The 17,875-nt window shown below is 43.3% G+C and overlaps 1 protein-coding gene across 1 annotated transcript in view; it reads right to left on the minus strand.

Moving 5' to 3' along the window:
- Positions 1–17,875, minus strand: part of cd109 (CD109 molecule) — a 57,028-nt gene that overhangs the window by 22,400 nt on the left and 16,753 nt on the right. Inside the window, exons 16-23 of the mRNA XM_034195114.1 lie at positions 16,307–16,376; positions 15,984–16,068; positions 15,783–15,900; positions 15,184–15,297; positions 14,769–14,987; positions 10,207–10,348; positions 8,574–8,750; positions 7,528–7,609 (exon numbers count right to left, since the gene is read on the minus strand). Coding sequence (XP_034051005.1) covers positions 7,528–7,609; positions 8,574–8,750; positions 10,207–10,348; positions 14,769–14,987; positions 15,184–15,297; positions 15,783–15,900; positions 15,984–16,068; positions 16,307–16,376 — 1,007 coding nt within the window. The remainder of the gene's footprint in view (positions 1–7,527; positions 7,610–8,573; positions 8,751–10,206; positions 10,349–14,768; positions 14,988–15,183; positions 15,298–15,782; positions 15,901–15,983; positions 16,069–16,306; positions 16,377–17,875) is intronic.

A 17,875-nucleotide genomic window follows, 5' to 3' on the forward strand; every position in this document is an offset into this window, starting at 1 on the left:
TCTCTGTGCATTCAAAATGCCATCAATAAAATGCACCTGTGTTCTTCGTCCATAACAGATGCCTGCCCATACCATAACCCCACCGCCACCATGGGCCACTCGATCCACAACACTGACATCAGAAAACCGCTCACCCACACGACGCCACACACGCTGTATGCCATCTGCCCTGGACAGTGTGAACCGGGATTCATCCATGAAGAGAACACCTCTCCAACGTGCCAAACGCCAGCGAATGTGAGCATTTGCCCACTCAAGTCGGTTACGACGACGAACTGGAGTCAGGTTGAGACGAGCATGCAAATGAGCTTCCCTGAGACGGTTTCTGACAGTTTGTGCAGAAATTCTTTGGTTATGCAAACCGATTGTTTCAGCAGCTGTCCGAGTGGCTGGTCTCAGACGATCTTGGAGGTGAACATGCTGGATGTGGAGGTCCTGGGCTGGTGTGGTTACACGTGGTCTGCGGTTGTGAGGCTGGTTGGATGTACTGCCAAATTCTCTGAAACGCCTTTGGAGACGGCTTATGGTAGAGAAATGAACATTCAATACATGAGCAACAGCTCTGGTTGACATTCCTGCTGTCAGCATGCCAATTGCACGCTCCCTCAAATCTTGCAACATCTGTGGCATTGTGCTGTGTGATAAAACTGCACCTTTCAGAGTGGCCTTTTATTGTGGGCAGTCTAAGGCACACCTGTGCACTAATCATGGTGTCTAATCAGCATCTTGATATGGCAAACCTGTGAGGTGGGATGGATTATCTCAGCAAAGGAGAAGTGTTCACTATCACAGATTTAGACTGGTTTGTGAACAATATTTGAGGGAAATGGTGATATTGTGTATGTGGAAAAAGTTTTAGATCTTTGAGTTCATCTCATACAAAATGGGAGCAAAACCAAAAGTGTTGCGTTTATATTTTTGTTGAGTGTATATGGATTTGAATCACGTGCAATTACATCAGACAATCTTGAACCCTCGTGGGCATGCGAGAGTTTTTTCACGCCTGTCGGTTACGTCATTTTCCTGTGGGCAGGCTTTGAGTGAGCACTGGTCCACCCCCCTCGTCGGAATTCCTTTGTCTGACTTCTTCCTGAGAGACTGGCGCTTTGCTTTATCAAAATTTTTTCAGAACCTGTGAGGCAGATCGAAGTGGACACCATTTGAGAAATTCAGCTGGTTTTCGGTGAAAATTTTAACGGCTGATGAGAGATTATGGAGTGTTACTGTCACTTTAAGGACTTCCCATGGAGCAGGACATCGCGCCGCGCTCTGAGGCGCCGTCGTCAGCCTGTTTCGAGCTGAAAACCTCCAAATTTAAGCCTCTGTTGACCCAGGATGTTGTGAGAGAACAGAGAACTTTCAGAAGAGGTCGGGATCAGCAGTTTATCAATCAATCAATTTTTTTATATAGCGCCAAATCACAACAAACAGTTGCCCCAAGGTGCTTTATATTGTAAGGCAAGGCCATACAATAATTATGTAAAACCCCAACGGTCAAAACGACCTCCTGTGAGCAAGCACTTGGCTACAGCGGGAAGGAAAAACTCCCTTTTAACAGGAAGAAACCTCCAGCAGAACCAGGCTCAGGGAGGGGCAGTCTTCTGCTGGGACTGGTTGGGGCTGAGGGAGAGAACCAGGAAAAAGACATGCTGTGGAGGGGAGCAGAGATCGATCACTAATGATTAAATGCAGAGTGGTGCATACAGAGCAAAAAGAGAAAGAAACAGTGCATCATGGGAACCCCCCAGCAGTCTACGTCTATAGCAGAATAACTAAGGGATGGTTCAGGGTCACCTGATCCAACCCTAACTATAAGCTTTAGGAAAAAGGAAAGTTTTAAGCCTAATCTTAAAAGTAGAGAGGGTGTCTGTCTCCCTGATCTGAATTGGGAGCTGGTTCCACAGGAGAGGAGCCTGAAAGCTGAAGGCTCTGCCTCCCATTCTACTCTTACAAACCCTAGGAACTACAAGTAAGCCTGCAGTCTGAGAGCGAAGCGCTCTATTGGGGTGATATGGTACTACGAGGTCCCTAAGATAAGATGGGACCTGATTATTCAAAACCTTATAAGTAAGAAGAAGAATTTTAAATTCTATTCTAGAATTAACAGGAAGCCAATGAAGAGAGGCCAATATGGGTGAGATATGCTCTCTCCTTCTAGTCCCCGTCAGTACTCTAGCTGCAGCATTTTGAATTAACTGAAGGCTTTTTAGGGAACTTTTAGGACAACCTGATAATAATGAATTACAATAGTCCAGCCTAGAGGAAATAAATGCATGAATTAGTTTTTCAGCATCACTCTGAGACAAGACCTTTCTGATTTTAGAGATATTGCGTAAATGCAAAAAAGCAGTCCTACATATTTGTTTAATATGCACTTTGAATGACATATCCTGATCGAAAATGACTCCAAGATTTCTCACAGTATTACTAGAGGTCAGGGTAATGCCATCCACAGTAAGGATCTGGTTAGACACCATGTTTCTAAGATTTGTGGGGCCAAGTACAATAACTTCAGTTTTATCTGAGTTTAAAAGCAGGAAATTAGAGGTCATCCATGTCTTTATGTCTGTAAGACAATCCTGCAGTTTAGCTAATTGGTGTGTGTCCTCTGGCTTCATGGATAGATAAAGCTGGGTATCATCTGCGTAACAATGAAAATTTAAGCAATACCGTCTAATAATACTGCCTAAGGGAAGCATGTATAAAGTGAATAAAATTGGTCCTAGCACAGAACCTTGTGGAACTCCATAATTAACTTTAGTCTGTGAAGAAGATTCCCCGTTTACATGAACAAATTGTAATCTATTAGACAAATATGATTCAAACCACCGCAGCGCAGTGCCTTTAATACCTATGGCATGCTCTAATCTCTGTAATAAAATTTTATGGTCAACAGTATCAAAAGCAGCACTGAGGTCTAACAGAACAAGCACAGAGATGAGTCCACTGTCCGAGGCCATAAGAAGATCATTTGTAACCTTCACTAATGCTGTTTCTGTACTATGATGAATTCTAAAACTGACTGAAACTCTTCAAATAGACCATTCCTCTGCAGATGATCAGTTAGCTGTTTTACAACTACCCTTTCAAGAATTTTTGAGAGAAAAGGAAGGTTGGAGATTGGCCTATAATTAGCTAAGATAGCTGGGTCAAGTGATGGCTTTTTAAGTAATGGTTTAATTACTGCCACCTTAAAAGCCTGTGGTACATAGCCAACTAACAAAGATAGATTGATCATATTTAAGATCGAAGCATTAAATAATGGTAGGGCTTCCTTGAGCAGCCTGGTAGGAATGGGGTCTAATAAACATGTTGATGGTTTGGATGAAGTAACTAATGAAAATAACTCAGACAGAACAATCGGAGAGAAAGAGTCTAACCAAATACCGGCATCACTGAAAGCAGCCAAAGATAACGATACGTCTTTGGGATGGTTATGAGTAATTTTTTCTCTAATAGTTAAAATTTTGTTAGCAAAGAAAGTCATGAAGTCATTACTAGTTAAAGTTAATGGAATACTCAGCTCAATAGAGCTCTGACTCTTTGTCAGCCTGGCTACAGTGCTGAAAAGAAACCTGGGGTTGTTCTTATTTTCTTCAATTAGTGATGGGTAGAAAGATGTCCTAGCTTTATGGAGGGCTTTTTTATAGAGCAACAGACTCTTTTTCCAGGCTAAGTGAAGATCTTCTAAATTAGTGAGACGCCATTTCCTCTCCAACTTACGGGTTATCTGCTTTAAGCTACGAGTTTGTGAGTTATACCACGGAGTCAGGCACTTCTGATTTAAAGCTCTCTTTTTTAGAGGAGCTACAGCATCCAAAGTTGTCTTCAATGAGGATGTAAAACTATTGACGAGATACTCTATCTCACTTACAGAGTTTAGGTAGCTACTCTGCACTGTGTTGGTATATGGCATTAGAGAACATAAAGAAGGAATCATATCCTTAAAACTAGTTACAGCACTTTCTGAAAGACTTCTAGTGTAATGAAACTTATTCCCCACTGCTGGGTAGTCCATCAGAGTAAATGTAAATGTTATTAAGAAATGATCAGACAGAAGGGAGTTTTCAGGGAATACTGTTAAGTCTTCTATTTCCATACCATAAGTCAGAACAAGATCTAAGATATGATTAAAGTGGTGGGTGGACTCATTTACTTTTTGAGCAAAGCCAATAGAGTCTAATAATAGATTAAATGCAGTGTTGAGGCTGTCATTCTCAGCATCTGTGTGGATATTAAAATCGCCCACTATAATTATCTTATCTGAGCTAAGCACTAAGTCAGACAAAAGGTCTGAAAATTCACAGAGAAACTCACAGTAACGACCAGGTGGACGATAGATAATAACAAATAAAACTGGTTTTTGGGACTTCCAATTTGGATGGACAAGACTAAGAGACAAGCTTTCAAATGAATTAAAGCTCTGTCTGGGTTTTTGATTAATTAATAAGCTGGAATGGAAGATTGCTGCTAATCCTCCGCCCCGGCCCGTGCTACGAGCATTCTGACAGTTAGTGTGACTCGGGGGTGTTGACTCATTTAAACTAACATATTCATCCTGCTGTAACCAGGTTTCTGTAAGGCAGAATAAATCAATATGTTGATCAATTATTATATCATTTACCAACAGGGACTTAGAAGAGAGAGACCTAATGTTTAATAGACCACATTTAACTGTTTTAGTCTGTGGTGCAGTTGAAGGTGCTATATTATTTTTTCTTTTGAATTTTTATGCTTAAATAGATTTTTGCTGGTTATTGGTAGTCTGGGAGCAGGCACCGTCTCTACGGGGATGGGGTAATGAGGGGATGGCAGGGGGAGAGAAGCTGCAGAGAGGTGTGTAAGACTACAACTCTGCTTCCTGGTCCCAACCCTGGATAGTCACGGTTTGGAGGATTTAAGAAAATTGGCCAGATTTCTAGAAATGAGAGCTGCTCCATCCAAAGTGGGATGGATGCTGTCTCTCCTAACAAGACCAGGTTTTCCCCAGAAGCTTTGCCAATTATCTATGAAGCCCACCTCATTTTTTGGACACCACTCAGACAGCCAGCAATTCAAGGAGAACATGCGGCTAAACATGTCACTCCCGGTCTGATTGGGGAGGGGCCCAGAGAAAACTACAGAGTCCGACATTGTTTTTGCAAAGTTACACACCGATTTAATGTTAATTTTAGTGACCTCCGATTGGCGTAACCGGGTGTCATTACTGCCGAAGTGAATTACAATCTTACCAAATTTACGCTTAGCCTTAGTCAGCAGTTTATCCGGACATTCCACTGTTAAAGGAGATTTTGTAATGAAAGATGTGCAGACGGATTGGCGCGTCGGCAGGCAGCCGGCGCGGCGCATCACCACAGGAAAAACACCTCCGTTGGAAGCCTTAAGGACAAGTTGGAACATGTCCAGCTGTTAAACAATTTCTCAGATACTCACTCTACTGAAAACCATCAAAAGCCGCCTGGTTTTTACAAATGGTTATCAACAAGGAGGTGTTTTTCCTGTGGCGGTGCGCCGCGCCAGCTGCCTGCCGACGCGCCAATCCGTCCGCATGTCTTTCATTACAAAATCTCCTTTAACAGTGGAATGTCCGGATAAACTGCTGATCCCGAGCTCTTCTGAAACTTCTCTGTTCTCTCACGACGTCCTGGGTCAACAGAGGCTTAAATTTGGAGGTTTTCAGCTCGAAACAGGCTGACGACGGCACCTCAGAGCGCGGCGCGACGTCCCGCTCCGTGGGAAGTCCTTAAAGCGACAGTAACACTCCATAATCTCTCATCAGCCGTTAAAATTCTCACCGAAAACCAGCTGAATTTCTCGAATGGTGTCCACTTCGATCTGCCTCACAGGTTCTGAAATATTTTGATAAAGCAAAGTGCCAGTCTCTCAGGAAGAAGTCAGACAAAGGAATTCCGATGAGGGGGGTGGACTACTCCTCACTCAAAGCCTGCCCACAGGCGAATGACGTAACCGACAGGCGTGAAAAAACTCACGCATGCGCACGAGGGTTCAAGGTTGGCTGATGTAATCGCACGTGATTCAAATCCATATAGTTTTTGAAAAAAATAAAAAGGTACATTATTTTTCTCGCAGACCTCGTATTATAATATGCATATTATCAACCTATAACAAGGAATTATACCAAGACACAAAATTCCTCCTTAAAATGTGAGAGTAACTGATTTCAGAACGTGTATACACTTTTTGAAACAAACGGACAAATGGAGAGAAATGGCCACAACATAATCCCCCTTCAGCCAGCGGGAGATTAATCCCACATATAAATTGCACTGGAGTAAAAGTTGCACCTCTTTTCTGTACTCTTATCAGCTCATTCATTTGGCATTATTGTGTATTATTGTAGTGTACCTATTATTGGTATTTATTTTTTTATTACTGGAGTTTGTTTTGTTTGATGCTTTGATTCCTATGAAAGTCCTCTATAAATAGTTACTATAATTATTAGAGTCTCACTTGAGTATAGGTGACAGGGCCTCCCACACTAGTAAAAAATGCATCTTGTACGCCTGATAATATGGTAATGAAAACAAACCTTCAGAATTCATAACACTGCACAGGCTCAGAACACTCCACCAATCAATCCATTCAAAACTCTTGTTAAATTACCAAAAGGTGTTTAATGTAGATTAGGCACAATCTTTTTGAAAAAAATTGTAAATTAAATAATAAACAAAAAAGTGTTTGTGAAATAGCCTGTCTTGCAGTGGCAAAATATTAATTTAAAATATCATTGATCTATTTAGTTGATCCAAGTAAGTCCCTTTGGCCACTCCCTTGTTTACAGTCAGGGTCGCCACAGCAAGTTCAAGTTTTACGCCGGATCCCCTTCCTGACGCAACTCCACATGACATGGAGGAATGTGGAAGGGGTGGGGTTTGAACCGGAAACCTCCCGCACTGAAACCAAGTGCACTAAGCACTTGGCCACCACCCCTATTTAGTTGATCCAAGTGACTTTCAAAATTTTACACAATTTGTTATAGGTCAAGTCCAAAGCTCTCACCAAATTTCAGTATTATCAACACAATATATCTTGTATTCATTTGAAAACTGTTGTGCCTTTCCTGAGTAAGTCAATGAAAATTTGAAAGAAAAAAAAATCTTTTTTGTAGCTTGACCCTTAAAAATAATTTCAACTCCAGGTTGAAACCTATGTTCCCATCGGATTTGGCGAAAATTAGCCAGATAAATGTCACCATTTGCAAGTCAATATATATTCACTCTCTCGTCAAAATTCAAACAGAAGTATATCTAATCAAATACACGTGTATTTTTAAAAAATCTAAGAGTATTTCTGTAGCAAGTTGAAATCCAGATTGAAATATGTTCCTACTTGCTTGGCTTGTCGGGGTTCCCCTGAAAGTGACCTGGTCAAGTGTCAAGACGTATATCACTCAGCTACATTTCCATTCAAAGCTATGACAAAAACTTTTCATCAAGATTCTTAGAAGAATTGTTAAAATGTAACTTACTTGGTTGAGTCAGTAACATTTTTAAATTGGTGACCTACCATGTGCTCCCCGAGGCGTCACTGGCTCCAAAAGCACTGAAAGAACCATCGTCCCGTTGGTACGACAGCTGCCTCTGATATCCTTAGAGTGAAAAACACATTCACCACGATGTCCAAAACACAAAGAAAAACTCAAATCACCACAGACAGAAAACGTCCAAAGGCACTTAAAGAATACTAAGTGTAGTATAAATAAGTCAGTTGTCTATTTGTTGAACGTTGTGTAGCTCTGTCCATTTTTGTCAAGTTATTTAGAGGCTCAACATAATTTTCCCCCATTTGGCCAAAATGTGGGTTATTCAAACACTAAGTAATCAAGCATGTAATAAAGATGGAAACATGAGAGCATAGAGAAGGCTGTGGCTTTATGGACCATGAGCAGATCAGCGGAGTGACGACTTTAGCTCACAACGGCAGCAGAAAGGAAATATTAAAACATGCAAAGAAAGGTCTCAGAGGAGACCTGCAGGATAATCCATGTCTCCACGGTCCACCTTCCTCAGCAGTTTGTCCTAAATACCATATTTAGATGCTGCAAAATGAAATGTTCTCGATGGGTGGCCACCTTATTTTCAGAAGCCCCACATTAGCCAGAAGGCTCTGAAGTTAGAAAATCAGTAGAAAAAAAACCACAAAAGTAGAAAATGTCTTTATCTTTATTTAAAATATAATTCAAAAATAAAAAAGCACCAGCCCAAATGAATAGAATGCATATGAACACGTACTTATCTCAACACTGCAAGCAGAGGAAAAGACATTTTTGTGAAACCAGGGCAGACTGCTTTTAGCTAGCTCACTGCCACCGCGAGCGTAAAGTCACAGAAGCAACTTCACCAACTAATCCTGATATTAAGAACATGGTATGAAGTAGCTACAAACTGTTCCACTGCTTAAAAAAGTGTTGAAAAAAGCCCACTTGTTTAAGTCGAGCCCACTCCAGGTATAAAACACCATAAAAACCTGGCCATGGACATAGTTCCAGCTACATTAGTGATTCGGGTCAGTATGGTGCATTTATGTCAGTGACTCGTAATAAGGTGTCTTACCCTCCATCATGTAGCCCAAAGCCCTGCTGCTGAGCTCCTCATTGTCCTGGAACGACAGTTTCAGGTACTGGAGAACATAAACACTTGGAGCAAAGTGGACTAGGTTCTGCTCTCCACAGCTAACAGGCATCTGCACCAGAGCGTCCAGGTTGTTGATGGACAAGGCCAAGATGTCACCTATGGAAACCAAAGGACCCACTGAGCAGCTTGTTGTATAAATCCTCAGTGATGGGGCCTGATAACCCAAAGACACGACCTGATACCACAGTGATCAGTGAGAAGCACCGTTCAACCCATGAAGAAAAGGAAAGCTGGCGCCACTTAAAAGCATTTTGAACCAAATACCTGCCGCACATCTGTTGAGTCTCTTGACTGACTCAGCATTCAGATTTTCTTTTATTTGCCATTAAAAAAAACATCTTGAAATATTTATATAAATAATGGTTTCATGAAATAATTCTGGATTCTGGTGAGACCAAAAGAAAGTCACTCCAGACAGAAAATTGTAATTAATAACCTACCAAACAGTAACTGTGGCCCTCACTTATAAAGTGCTTATTTGGAGGCTGCAGCTGGATAAGATTAAGGTGTTAGGGGCCCCAAAAGTCCTGGTAACCATATGTTTGACACAAAGTCTTCCCAGCGGTGGAGAAGGATCCTGCAGAAAGACCAAGACACCGGGTCATCACCCTAAGTCATAGGCCGGAGTCTGAGTTTCAGACTAAACAGTACATCTGGAAATGCCAGGACTCTAAAGACTTGTCAGGCAAAGGTACAGAGCAGGGCAGTGTCGTTTGAACCCTGCATCATACCGCGGGATTTGACCACTTATGGGAACAGCTGCTCCGTTGTGTAATATATATACAGCATAACGTTACATGTGAAGATGAACTGTTTTGTTTTCGGCTGCAATCACTGAAACAAAAGTGAAAAGTGCAGGGTTTTTCTTCGGGTCCCATTGGAGAAGGGAAGACGGGGCGAGTGGGAGACGCTGTGTCGGTAAATGTTAGCCGACACTAACCGAAGTAGCTCCATTATCTCGCCTGCAAAAGCGCCTCGACACGTTTGAGCTCCGAGTCACAAACAAACACATGTCCACTTTCCACCACATCCTCACTTTTTCTTTGCATTTTCACTTTGTTTGCATGTAATTTGCCCAAAAACGCAGAGAAAGTGCCGTGTTTCTGTCCCTGAAAGTAGAGAAATTATGTCATATGCATTTTACTAATATCATTTTCATACCAGGATTCCTGGCAGTTCTTTTCATGGCTACTGAAATATTTATTTGCTTGATGTAAAAGTAAAAATGAAAGGCTGGGATCAACTTTGTTGAAAGTGTACAGATATAACCAAAAATCTGTTCTCTTAGACATTTCTTTGGTCAAATTTGACCTTGACCTCAGACAAAGCCACAATACTTACTTTTCCGCTGTGTGCAAACTAAATGTATGTAATTATTTATGTATGTAGTTATTTGTGTTTTCAGGCCAACACTGAGATTTTAGTTCATATACCCAAATTTATCCATTAAACGCAAAGACAAAGGTGTCCACACCACCGTACGTGACTGGACGTAGATATAACGTGACCTGACATACGGCCACCGCTGGCAGAACAGGAAGGACAAACATACCAACCACTGCCACGTGGGCCCTCTGGCTGCCCGGCACCACATCTGGTGGAAAGGAGAAGGAGATGGACCTGGAATTGTTCAGCTTCCCTGGTAGCAGTTCCAGGAACAGCGTCTCTGAGAAGGTTTGTTCTACTCCCTCCGGCTGCAGGAACACAGAAGTAATTCAGAGGATCAAATGTATGTCACGTAACACGCTTCAGTTCACTTTGTGTCACATTCAAAAGACCAATTTCACATCAGCTGCAATGAAAACACCTTCGAGCACCTCGAAATCGTACTTGTCCCGTGGAACTTTAGGTACAAACTAACTGTAAGGTTGTGTAAGTTGGAATTCAATTAAGACTGATTATCGGCACCCTGTGCACTTCCCTTGGGTATGGGGCAGCTCCCTGTGCCTCCGTGGGGAGGGGTGTTGTCGGGGGTGCGTTCCGGTGCCGTCGGGTCGCTTCCCTGTTGGTTTGCTGTGCTGCCCGGTGGCTCTAGGGACTGCCTTTCCTGGCCCCTGTGCCCTTCCGCTGCCCCTTTTTCTCCTGGTTCCCCCGGGGCCCTGTGTCCTGGACCCACTTCCATAGTCGCTCGCGGCCAGCAGTGTGGCTTCTGACGTGCCGGGGTGGTCCATATCATATGGTAAGGTTCTGTACTCTTGTCTTGGCCCAACACACCAGCCACAGTAGTGATCGGATATTTAGCTGTGATCTGGGTCTCTGTGTGCGGATGGTTGTGTGTTTTTGGCCGTCACCACAATTCGGTTTTTGGGTGCTCCTAAGAGGATTAACACTCTGGTGTCCTAGAGTAGGGTATGGATGCTCACTAATTAGACAACAGACTGTTGCTGTGGTTGTTTGTCATGGTATGTTGTATGGGGCTCCGTCTCCTCAGTGTCTCACGTCACAGTTATTGTCTTCACCACTTGTCTCTCGTTCTTGTCTGTCTTTGTGTTGTTTTGGTGGTCGGCCCTTCCTGATAGAAGTTGTCGGTTGGCTTTGAGTAGGATGTTGTAGGCTGATCGGGAAGGGCGGATGGGGGTCACACACACACCACATTCACTCACGTACTACATACCTTCTGTCTTGCAAGAATAAATTGCATATATGGGTATTAATGTTCATAAATGGTTCTGCCAGTGTGGCACTTACCATTACTATATATGCAGACAGGGGGAAAGAAAAAAAAAGACTGATTATCGGTCGCTGAGGCCCGTTGGTGCCGGTGCTTATCTCTGGATCCCATGGCATGAAGTAGATGACGGTCTCTGACTCCCCACAGTCGGGACTCCAGTCCATCACAGATCATTTCCCCAGCCAAGGCCAGTGCCCATTTACAGCTGGGTGGACTGTGTGAAGCAGGTAGCTGAGTGGGATGTAGACCTGGATCCAGCCTTGCTACCTTTTGGTGTCCTTGGGCAAGACACTGTTCCAGGCCATCCAGCTGGACTGGCAGCCCATCGAGAGGAAGTCGTAGGCTCTTACACGCTTCACACTGAACAATCCAGGGATAAGCAACAGCACCAACGGGCTTCAGAGACTATATAAGGCTTGCTACTTATTCATAGGACTGGGACAAGGCAGAGAGAGGGCACAGGCAGGTAGCATGACTGGGAATCAAACCCAGGTCTACATATTAGTAGCCCAGTTCTCTATTCCACTGAGCTCCCTGTTCTGCTGTACCACCATTACATCCACTTTCTTCTAACTTTTTACTCAGCAGCAATGATGCATGGGATTATGTTGCCAGTACAGGAGGTCGCTGAGCTGATTTTCCTGGTTAACTCCTCAAACGCCTTCAGCACCATCACTGTTTTTTTCCAGCAAACCCCACTCATTGGCTGACAGTGTTGCCGGCAAGTTGTGGTCGGCAGCTTATGCACAGAGGTCGCGTCTCTTTCAGAAGGCTCATGATCACATAGAAGGAGCTATTCCATCTTGTTTAAACATCCTGAACAAGACGAGTCAGGTGGTCATGGTTCCTGCACTTTGCATTTCATACCGCAGGTCTTCCAGGTGAGACTGTGTGAGTTGTGAATGCTTGAAGTGAGCTGCGACCTTCCTGCTGTTTTGCGATATTAGCCCCTCGTGCACAATGAGCTGCAGCGTGTGAGCAAAAGAAACTGCCCAGTCTTCCATCCCAGCGTTTTATTTGCATTGTCCCATCGAATGACATGCACTTTTTCCGGAGGGATCTCCCAGTGATGTAACATCTCTGTGATGGATGCTGTGACTGGAGCCCGGTTGTGTTTGAGCCCCTGCACTTTTTTACCTGAAGCACCGCATACAGTGGCGATGTGTAAACGGTAAATGGACTGCATTTATTTAGCACTTTTCCATCTGCATCAGACATCAGACAAAGGGCTTTACAATAATGCCTCACATTCACCCCAATGTCAGGGTGCTGCCATACAAGGCGCTCAGGAGCAATAGGGGATTAAGGACCTTGCCCAAGGGCCCTTAGTGATTTTCCAGTCAGGTGGGGATTTGAACTGAGGATCTTCTGGTCTCAAGCCAAATGTTTAACCACTAGGCCATCACCTCCCAGTTCTCCCATGTGTATGAGTCAACCACATGCATGATGATGCTTATCAGTGACATTGGCCAGACATCTGAAGTACAAATATCTGTCATACAGCTCAGCACTGGAACGCCTTTCAGCTTCTCAGCGAACTTGCTTGACACTCTGTTGTATAGTTCAGGTGGCACAGTCTCTAATAAATATCTGCTGGATGGTAAACTGTGAAATCCTTTGTTTTCTACAACATAACGGTTGGTCATTGAGTATGATAAAGTGGAGCAACTTCTCGGTAATCCCTTCAGCTTTCACATCGTCTGGTGGAAGTTTACCTTGTTGACTCCAGAAGTGATTCCTGTCGGCTCCTTTCGTCTTTCTCCCCCCCGGCTAAAAAAAAAAAAATCCTTGTGCTCTTTAATGTGGTGCTTTTTTAAATGTTTAAGTTTGTTGTACTGTAGGTCGCAACGGAGCTTCTGCCTCTTGGTCGAGTCATTTCTGCAGAGGTGAGCTTAATCACAGCAGAACCGTGGAGGACATCTGGATGGAGTGGACCTGGACATTATTCTCTGGCTGGCAATCGCGTGTGATCCATGCATGACGCCTTCTTTGATGGTGTGGACTTTACATATTTAATCTTGGAAAGCGGGTGAGTGCCCCGTTCAGTTTTTTCCTTTTGAATTTTGTTTTTGTTAGTGGAGCTGGTCATTTCAATTCAATTTATTTTGCTTTATATAGCACCAAATCACAACAAAGCTGCCTCAAGGTGCTTTTTGCAAGTAAGGTCTTACCTTACCAGCCCCTGGAGCAAGAACACAGGCGACAGTGGCACACCCCCCCCCCCCCCCCCCCCCCACAAACACACCAGAAAACATTAACCACAACATTTTTAAGCATTGAAATTATACATTTTATGGTGTAATTAATTCATTTGCTTTATTTCAAATAAGGTTAAGGACACTGAATCTCTGCTGTAAGTGAAATGAAGCAGTGCTTCAAAAGAATCAGACTCGGCTAATACACGCATCAGATACCGATTAGTTAATGCTTTAACAGACAAATGTGACAGAGAGTGATCTTAAATTGACAGAAATCTCCCACGTGCGTGTAGGCCTAGACAGGCGTCAATTAATTCTTTGTCTTCTGTTTAATGGCCATTGGCAACTAACTCACTGGTGCATTAGCACTGGACTGGAGTGTGGAACAGGAAGTAAGTTTTAACCAGATTCACATTCTGTTAAATAATTTTGGGTCTGTCAGAAAAGAAAACAACAAATGAAAACAAATTTCTTCTGAACATCTTTGTGAAATAGTCTGTAGATCTAATGTAACTTTATTTATATTAAGCTGATGGTGTGTGTGTGTGTACACAATGAGTTCTTCACTGTCAGACACAGTCCCGGACTTCTCAGTCGGTCCACGACGAATCCAAAATCACTTTAAGCCGTCAACTTTAGTTTAAACTGATTTAAATCACAGTGCTCTGTGCTGCCCTCTGCTGGTGTGAGCTGTGCTTTGGGGTGACTATGTTGTGATTTGGTGCTATATGATTATTATTTTAATTCTCGTTGTAATGCTGGTGCTCGGAAAACCAAAGATGTTCTGAGGTGGTTCTCACGGTATAAAGACTGAGAACCACTGATGTAAGATGTAGTTCTTCTTCATAGGACTGGGACAAGATGACCGGGAATCAAACCCAGGTCTGCATATTGCTAGCCTTACAGTCAGTCCTACTTACAGTCCTACTAACCACTAGGAGCAGTAGGTAGCTGCAATCCAGCTCCTGCAGACCAAACCAAAGTCTAGAGATGCTGCTTAATTCCGTCTCAGTTGAAGCAGCATGAAAACAGTCCTCGCAGTGGAAAAGCCTGAACCAGAGAATGTTTGTCTCATAAATAACTTCAGGGAATCAAAGTAACTGTTGAATGATTTTCGGCTGTTAGTTTCTGTGAGCAGATGTTCACGTTTTATGAGCAGGTCATCTCCTGTTCATGAACCTCCACCGTATGACCTCAACAAGTTAAATTTCACACACGTATGTGATACACTTGAGCGGTTTTCACCTTGACGGACACGGTCTGAAACAGGTGGTCCGAGGCCGTAGCAGATACGGCGTCCACCTTTATCTCCATTCTGCCGAGAGCCTTTGGCCTTATGGGAAACAGAGCTGAAGCAAAACTGTGTCTCCCCATGGACAGCTGTTCACTGTTTACCACAGACAGGCCCCCCCACTCGGCCAAAATGAACTCAAAGGTCTCACTTTGTGATATCAACAACATGACCTGCAGAGGGCAGCAGAGAAAGACAGATGGGGGTGGGGGTGGGGGTGAGGCTCCAGTACAGTTATTATTATAATACTTACTGTGACCTGTTGATGAAAATGGAGGAAAGGTCTTACATTCACATAAGTAATGATTTATCAAATGTTTTAGAGCTGGAACATAACAGTTTTGCTGATTTTCTGATTAACTCTCAAACCTTGATGTCCCTGTCGAGATGGTTGAAGACTTTCACCTCCAGTACCAGATCTTCTCCTCTGATCAGGTGTGATGGAACATCCAGCCACAGGGAGAATTCTTTGGACACAGTCAGCTGTGGACACAGTGTCATAAAGAGTGGACACGAAGGGACACGGCCAAACACAAAACAGACTCGCAGGGACAAAAAAAACAGATCACCAAATATTCTAATTCAAACTGAATTCATGTTGCTCTAATTCCCTCCCCTCAGTCATATTTGTTAAATGGTGGATGTGGGTGGATGTTAACTGCAAATACCATAGTCATAAAATGGACAGATGTGGACAAATGTTTATGGAGAGATGGTCCTTAGGTCAGGGAAGGATTGCTGAAATGTTTGGCCTCTAACCTTCTCCTTTTATCTCTTTTTTCATGATCCATTCTTCCCTCATGGCATCACAAAGATCTGGTTCCTTGTTATGTATGTTGGTGATGATAGTTGGCCTTTACAAACTTTCTGATTGTCCAGTCCCAAATCTAAAGGGGGCTGAGGGGGGTTACACCCACCACATCCCCGCCCCGAGCCACATCAGATTTTAAGTCAGTTTACTTACTGACCTTTTCTGGCACAGGAGTAAAACCCAAACCCAGATTATCTGACATCACCAGAGCCACGGCTCTCAAAGACGTGACTCCATCGGGCACGGTCACCTTCAGATCTGTCTGTGTTTTATCTCTGATCAAAGACAGAGAGAAAAGAGCTTTTATGGAGCTGGTTTGAACCTGAACAAGAAAACAAACAGAGTACGTGACCTTCACCTAACGTTTGTGTTCAACCACAGCCAGGACTCAGTGACATCGATCCAGGGTCTCCAAAACATCTGCAGCATGAGGACATCTCCATCTGAAATCCCAAAGAACAGAGAGACAAGACCAGCTGACCAATACATCATGCTTTGGATGCTCCAGCTCATGAGTTTTGAACATTCACTCATATTAGTATTATTTCAGTGAACAACTGTGCAGAGAGGTGTAGAAGAGCACCAACAGAACCCTTTGACCTCCGAAGCATGCAGGAGCATTCTGGGTGCAAGCTGTTGTGACGTAGCAACTAATAAATTGAACAGGAAGTAGGCGGCTACCTGTTTGGAGACCATCAGGCTGTTCTGTGTTGTACTCTCTGGTGTTGGTCAGCATCTCAACATTACACTCCTGTAGTGTGACACACAAAACAAGATGATCATCAAAAGTCAGAACACCCAAATCATTGTTTTGTCTTTATACCGTGACGGTGTGACAGCCTGTAGGATGTAGATCAGGACAATAAAACGCCCTCAGCTCTGCAGGAGTGGTGTGTACACAGTGTTGGTGCACATGGCACATATCTTTGTTTCATCATCACGTATCCATCGCAAAACCTCAGGAGGTGCATTCGCTAAAGTTACCAGCTCTTAGAAAGGGAACAGATCAGTTACATCCAGTTCAGCCTGTTCAGCCTGTTCAGTGGAAACTCTCTGAAAACCGGGATGACATTTATAGGATTCACTGATGGATGAAGAATGTGAACCCAGATGTGAAGAAACAGATTATGAAAGAAATCTGATGGTGTCTGAATGTAATCATTCAAAGCTTCACGTTGATAAATCAGTCTTCCAGAGAAAAATACATTTAGGTTTTGAATTTCACCACAAAGAGTTTGTGTTTGGCAACTTACAACCCCAATTCCAATGAAGTTGGGACGTTGTGTAAAATGTCAATAAAAAACAGAATACAATGATTTTCAAATCCTCTTCAACCTATATTCAATTGAATCCACCACAAAGACAAGATATTTAATGTTCAAACTGATAAACTTTATTGTTTTTGTGCAAAAATTTGCTAATTTTGAAATGGATGCCTGCAACACGTTTCAAAAAAGCTGGGACAGTGGTATGTTTACCACTGTGTTACATCACCTTTCCTTCTAACAACACTCAATAAGCGTTTGGGAACTGAGGACACTAATTGTTGAAGCTTTGTAGGTGGAATTCTTTCCCATTCTTGCTTGATGTACGACTTCAGTTGTTCAACAGTCCGGGGTCTCCGTTGTCGTATTTTGCGCTTCATAATGCGCCACACATTTTCAATGGGTGACAGGTCTGGACTGCAGGCAGGCCAGTCTAGTACCCGCACTCTTTTACTATGAAGCCACACTGTTGTAACACGTGCAGAATGTGGCTTGGCATTGTCTTGCTGAAATAAGGAGGGACGTCCCTGAAAAAGACGTTGCTTGGATGGCAGCATGTGTTGCTCCAAAACCTGGATGTACCTTTCAGCATTGATGGTGCCATCACAGATGTGTAAGCTGTCCATGCCATGGGCACTAACACACCCCCATACCATCACAGATGCTGGCTTTTGAACTTTGTGCTGGTAACAATCTCGGTGGTCTTTATCCTCTTTTGTCCGGAGGACACGACGTCCATGATTTCTGAAATGTGGACTCATCAGGCCACAGCACACGTTTCCACTTTACGTCTGTCCATTTCAAATGTTCTCGGGCCCTGAGAAGGCAACATCGACAACATCCAGAAACACTAGTTTCTGGATGTTGTCGATGTTTGGCTTTCACTTTGTATGGTAGAGTTTTGACTTGCACTTGTAGATGTAGCGACAAACTATGTTAAGTAAAGTGTTCCTAAGCCCACGCGGTAAGATCCTTAACACAATTA

The sequence above is a fragment of the Thalassophryne amazonica genome, chromosome 19, assembly GCF_902500255.1.
Source record: "Thalassophryne amazonica chromosome 19, fThaAma1.1, whole genome shotgun sequence".
Taxonomy (NCBI): domain Eukaryota; kingdom Metazoa; phylum Chordata; class Actinopteri; order Batrachoidiformes; family Batrachoididae; genus Thalassophryne; species Thalassophryne amazonica.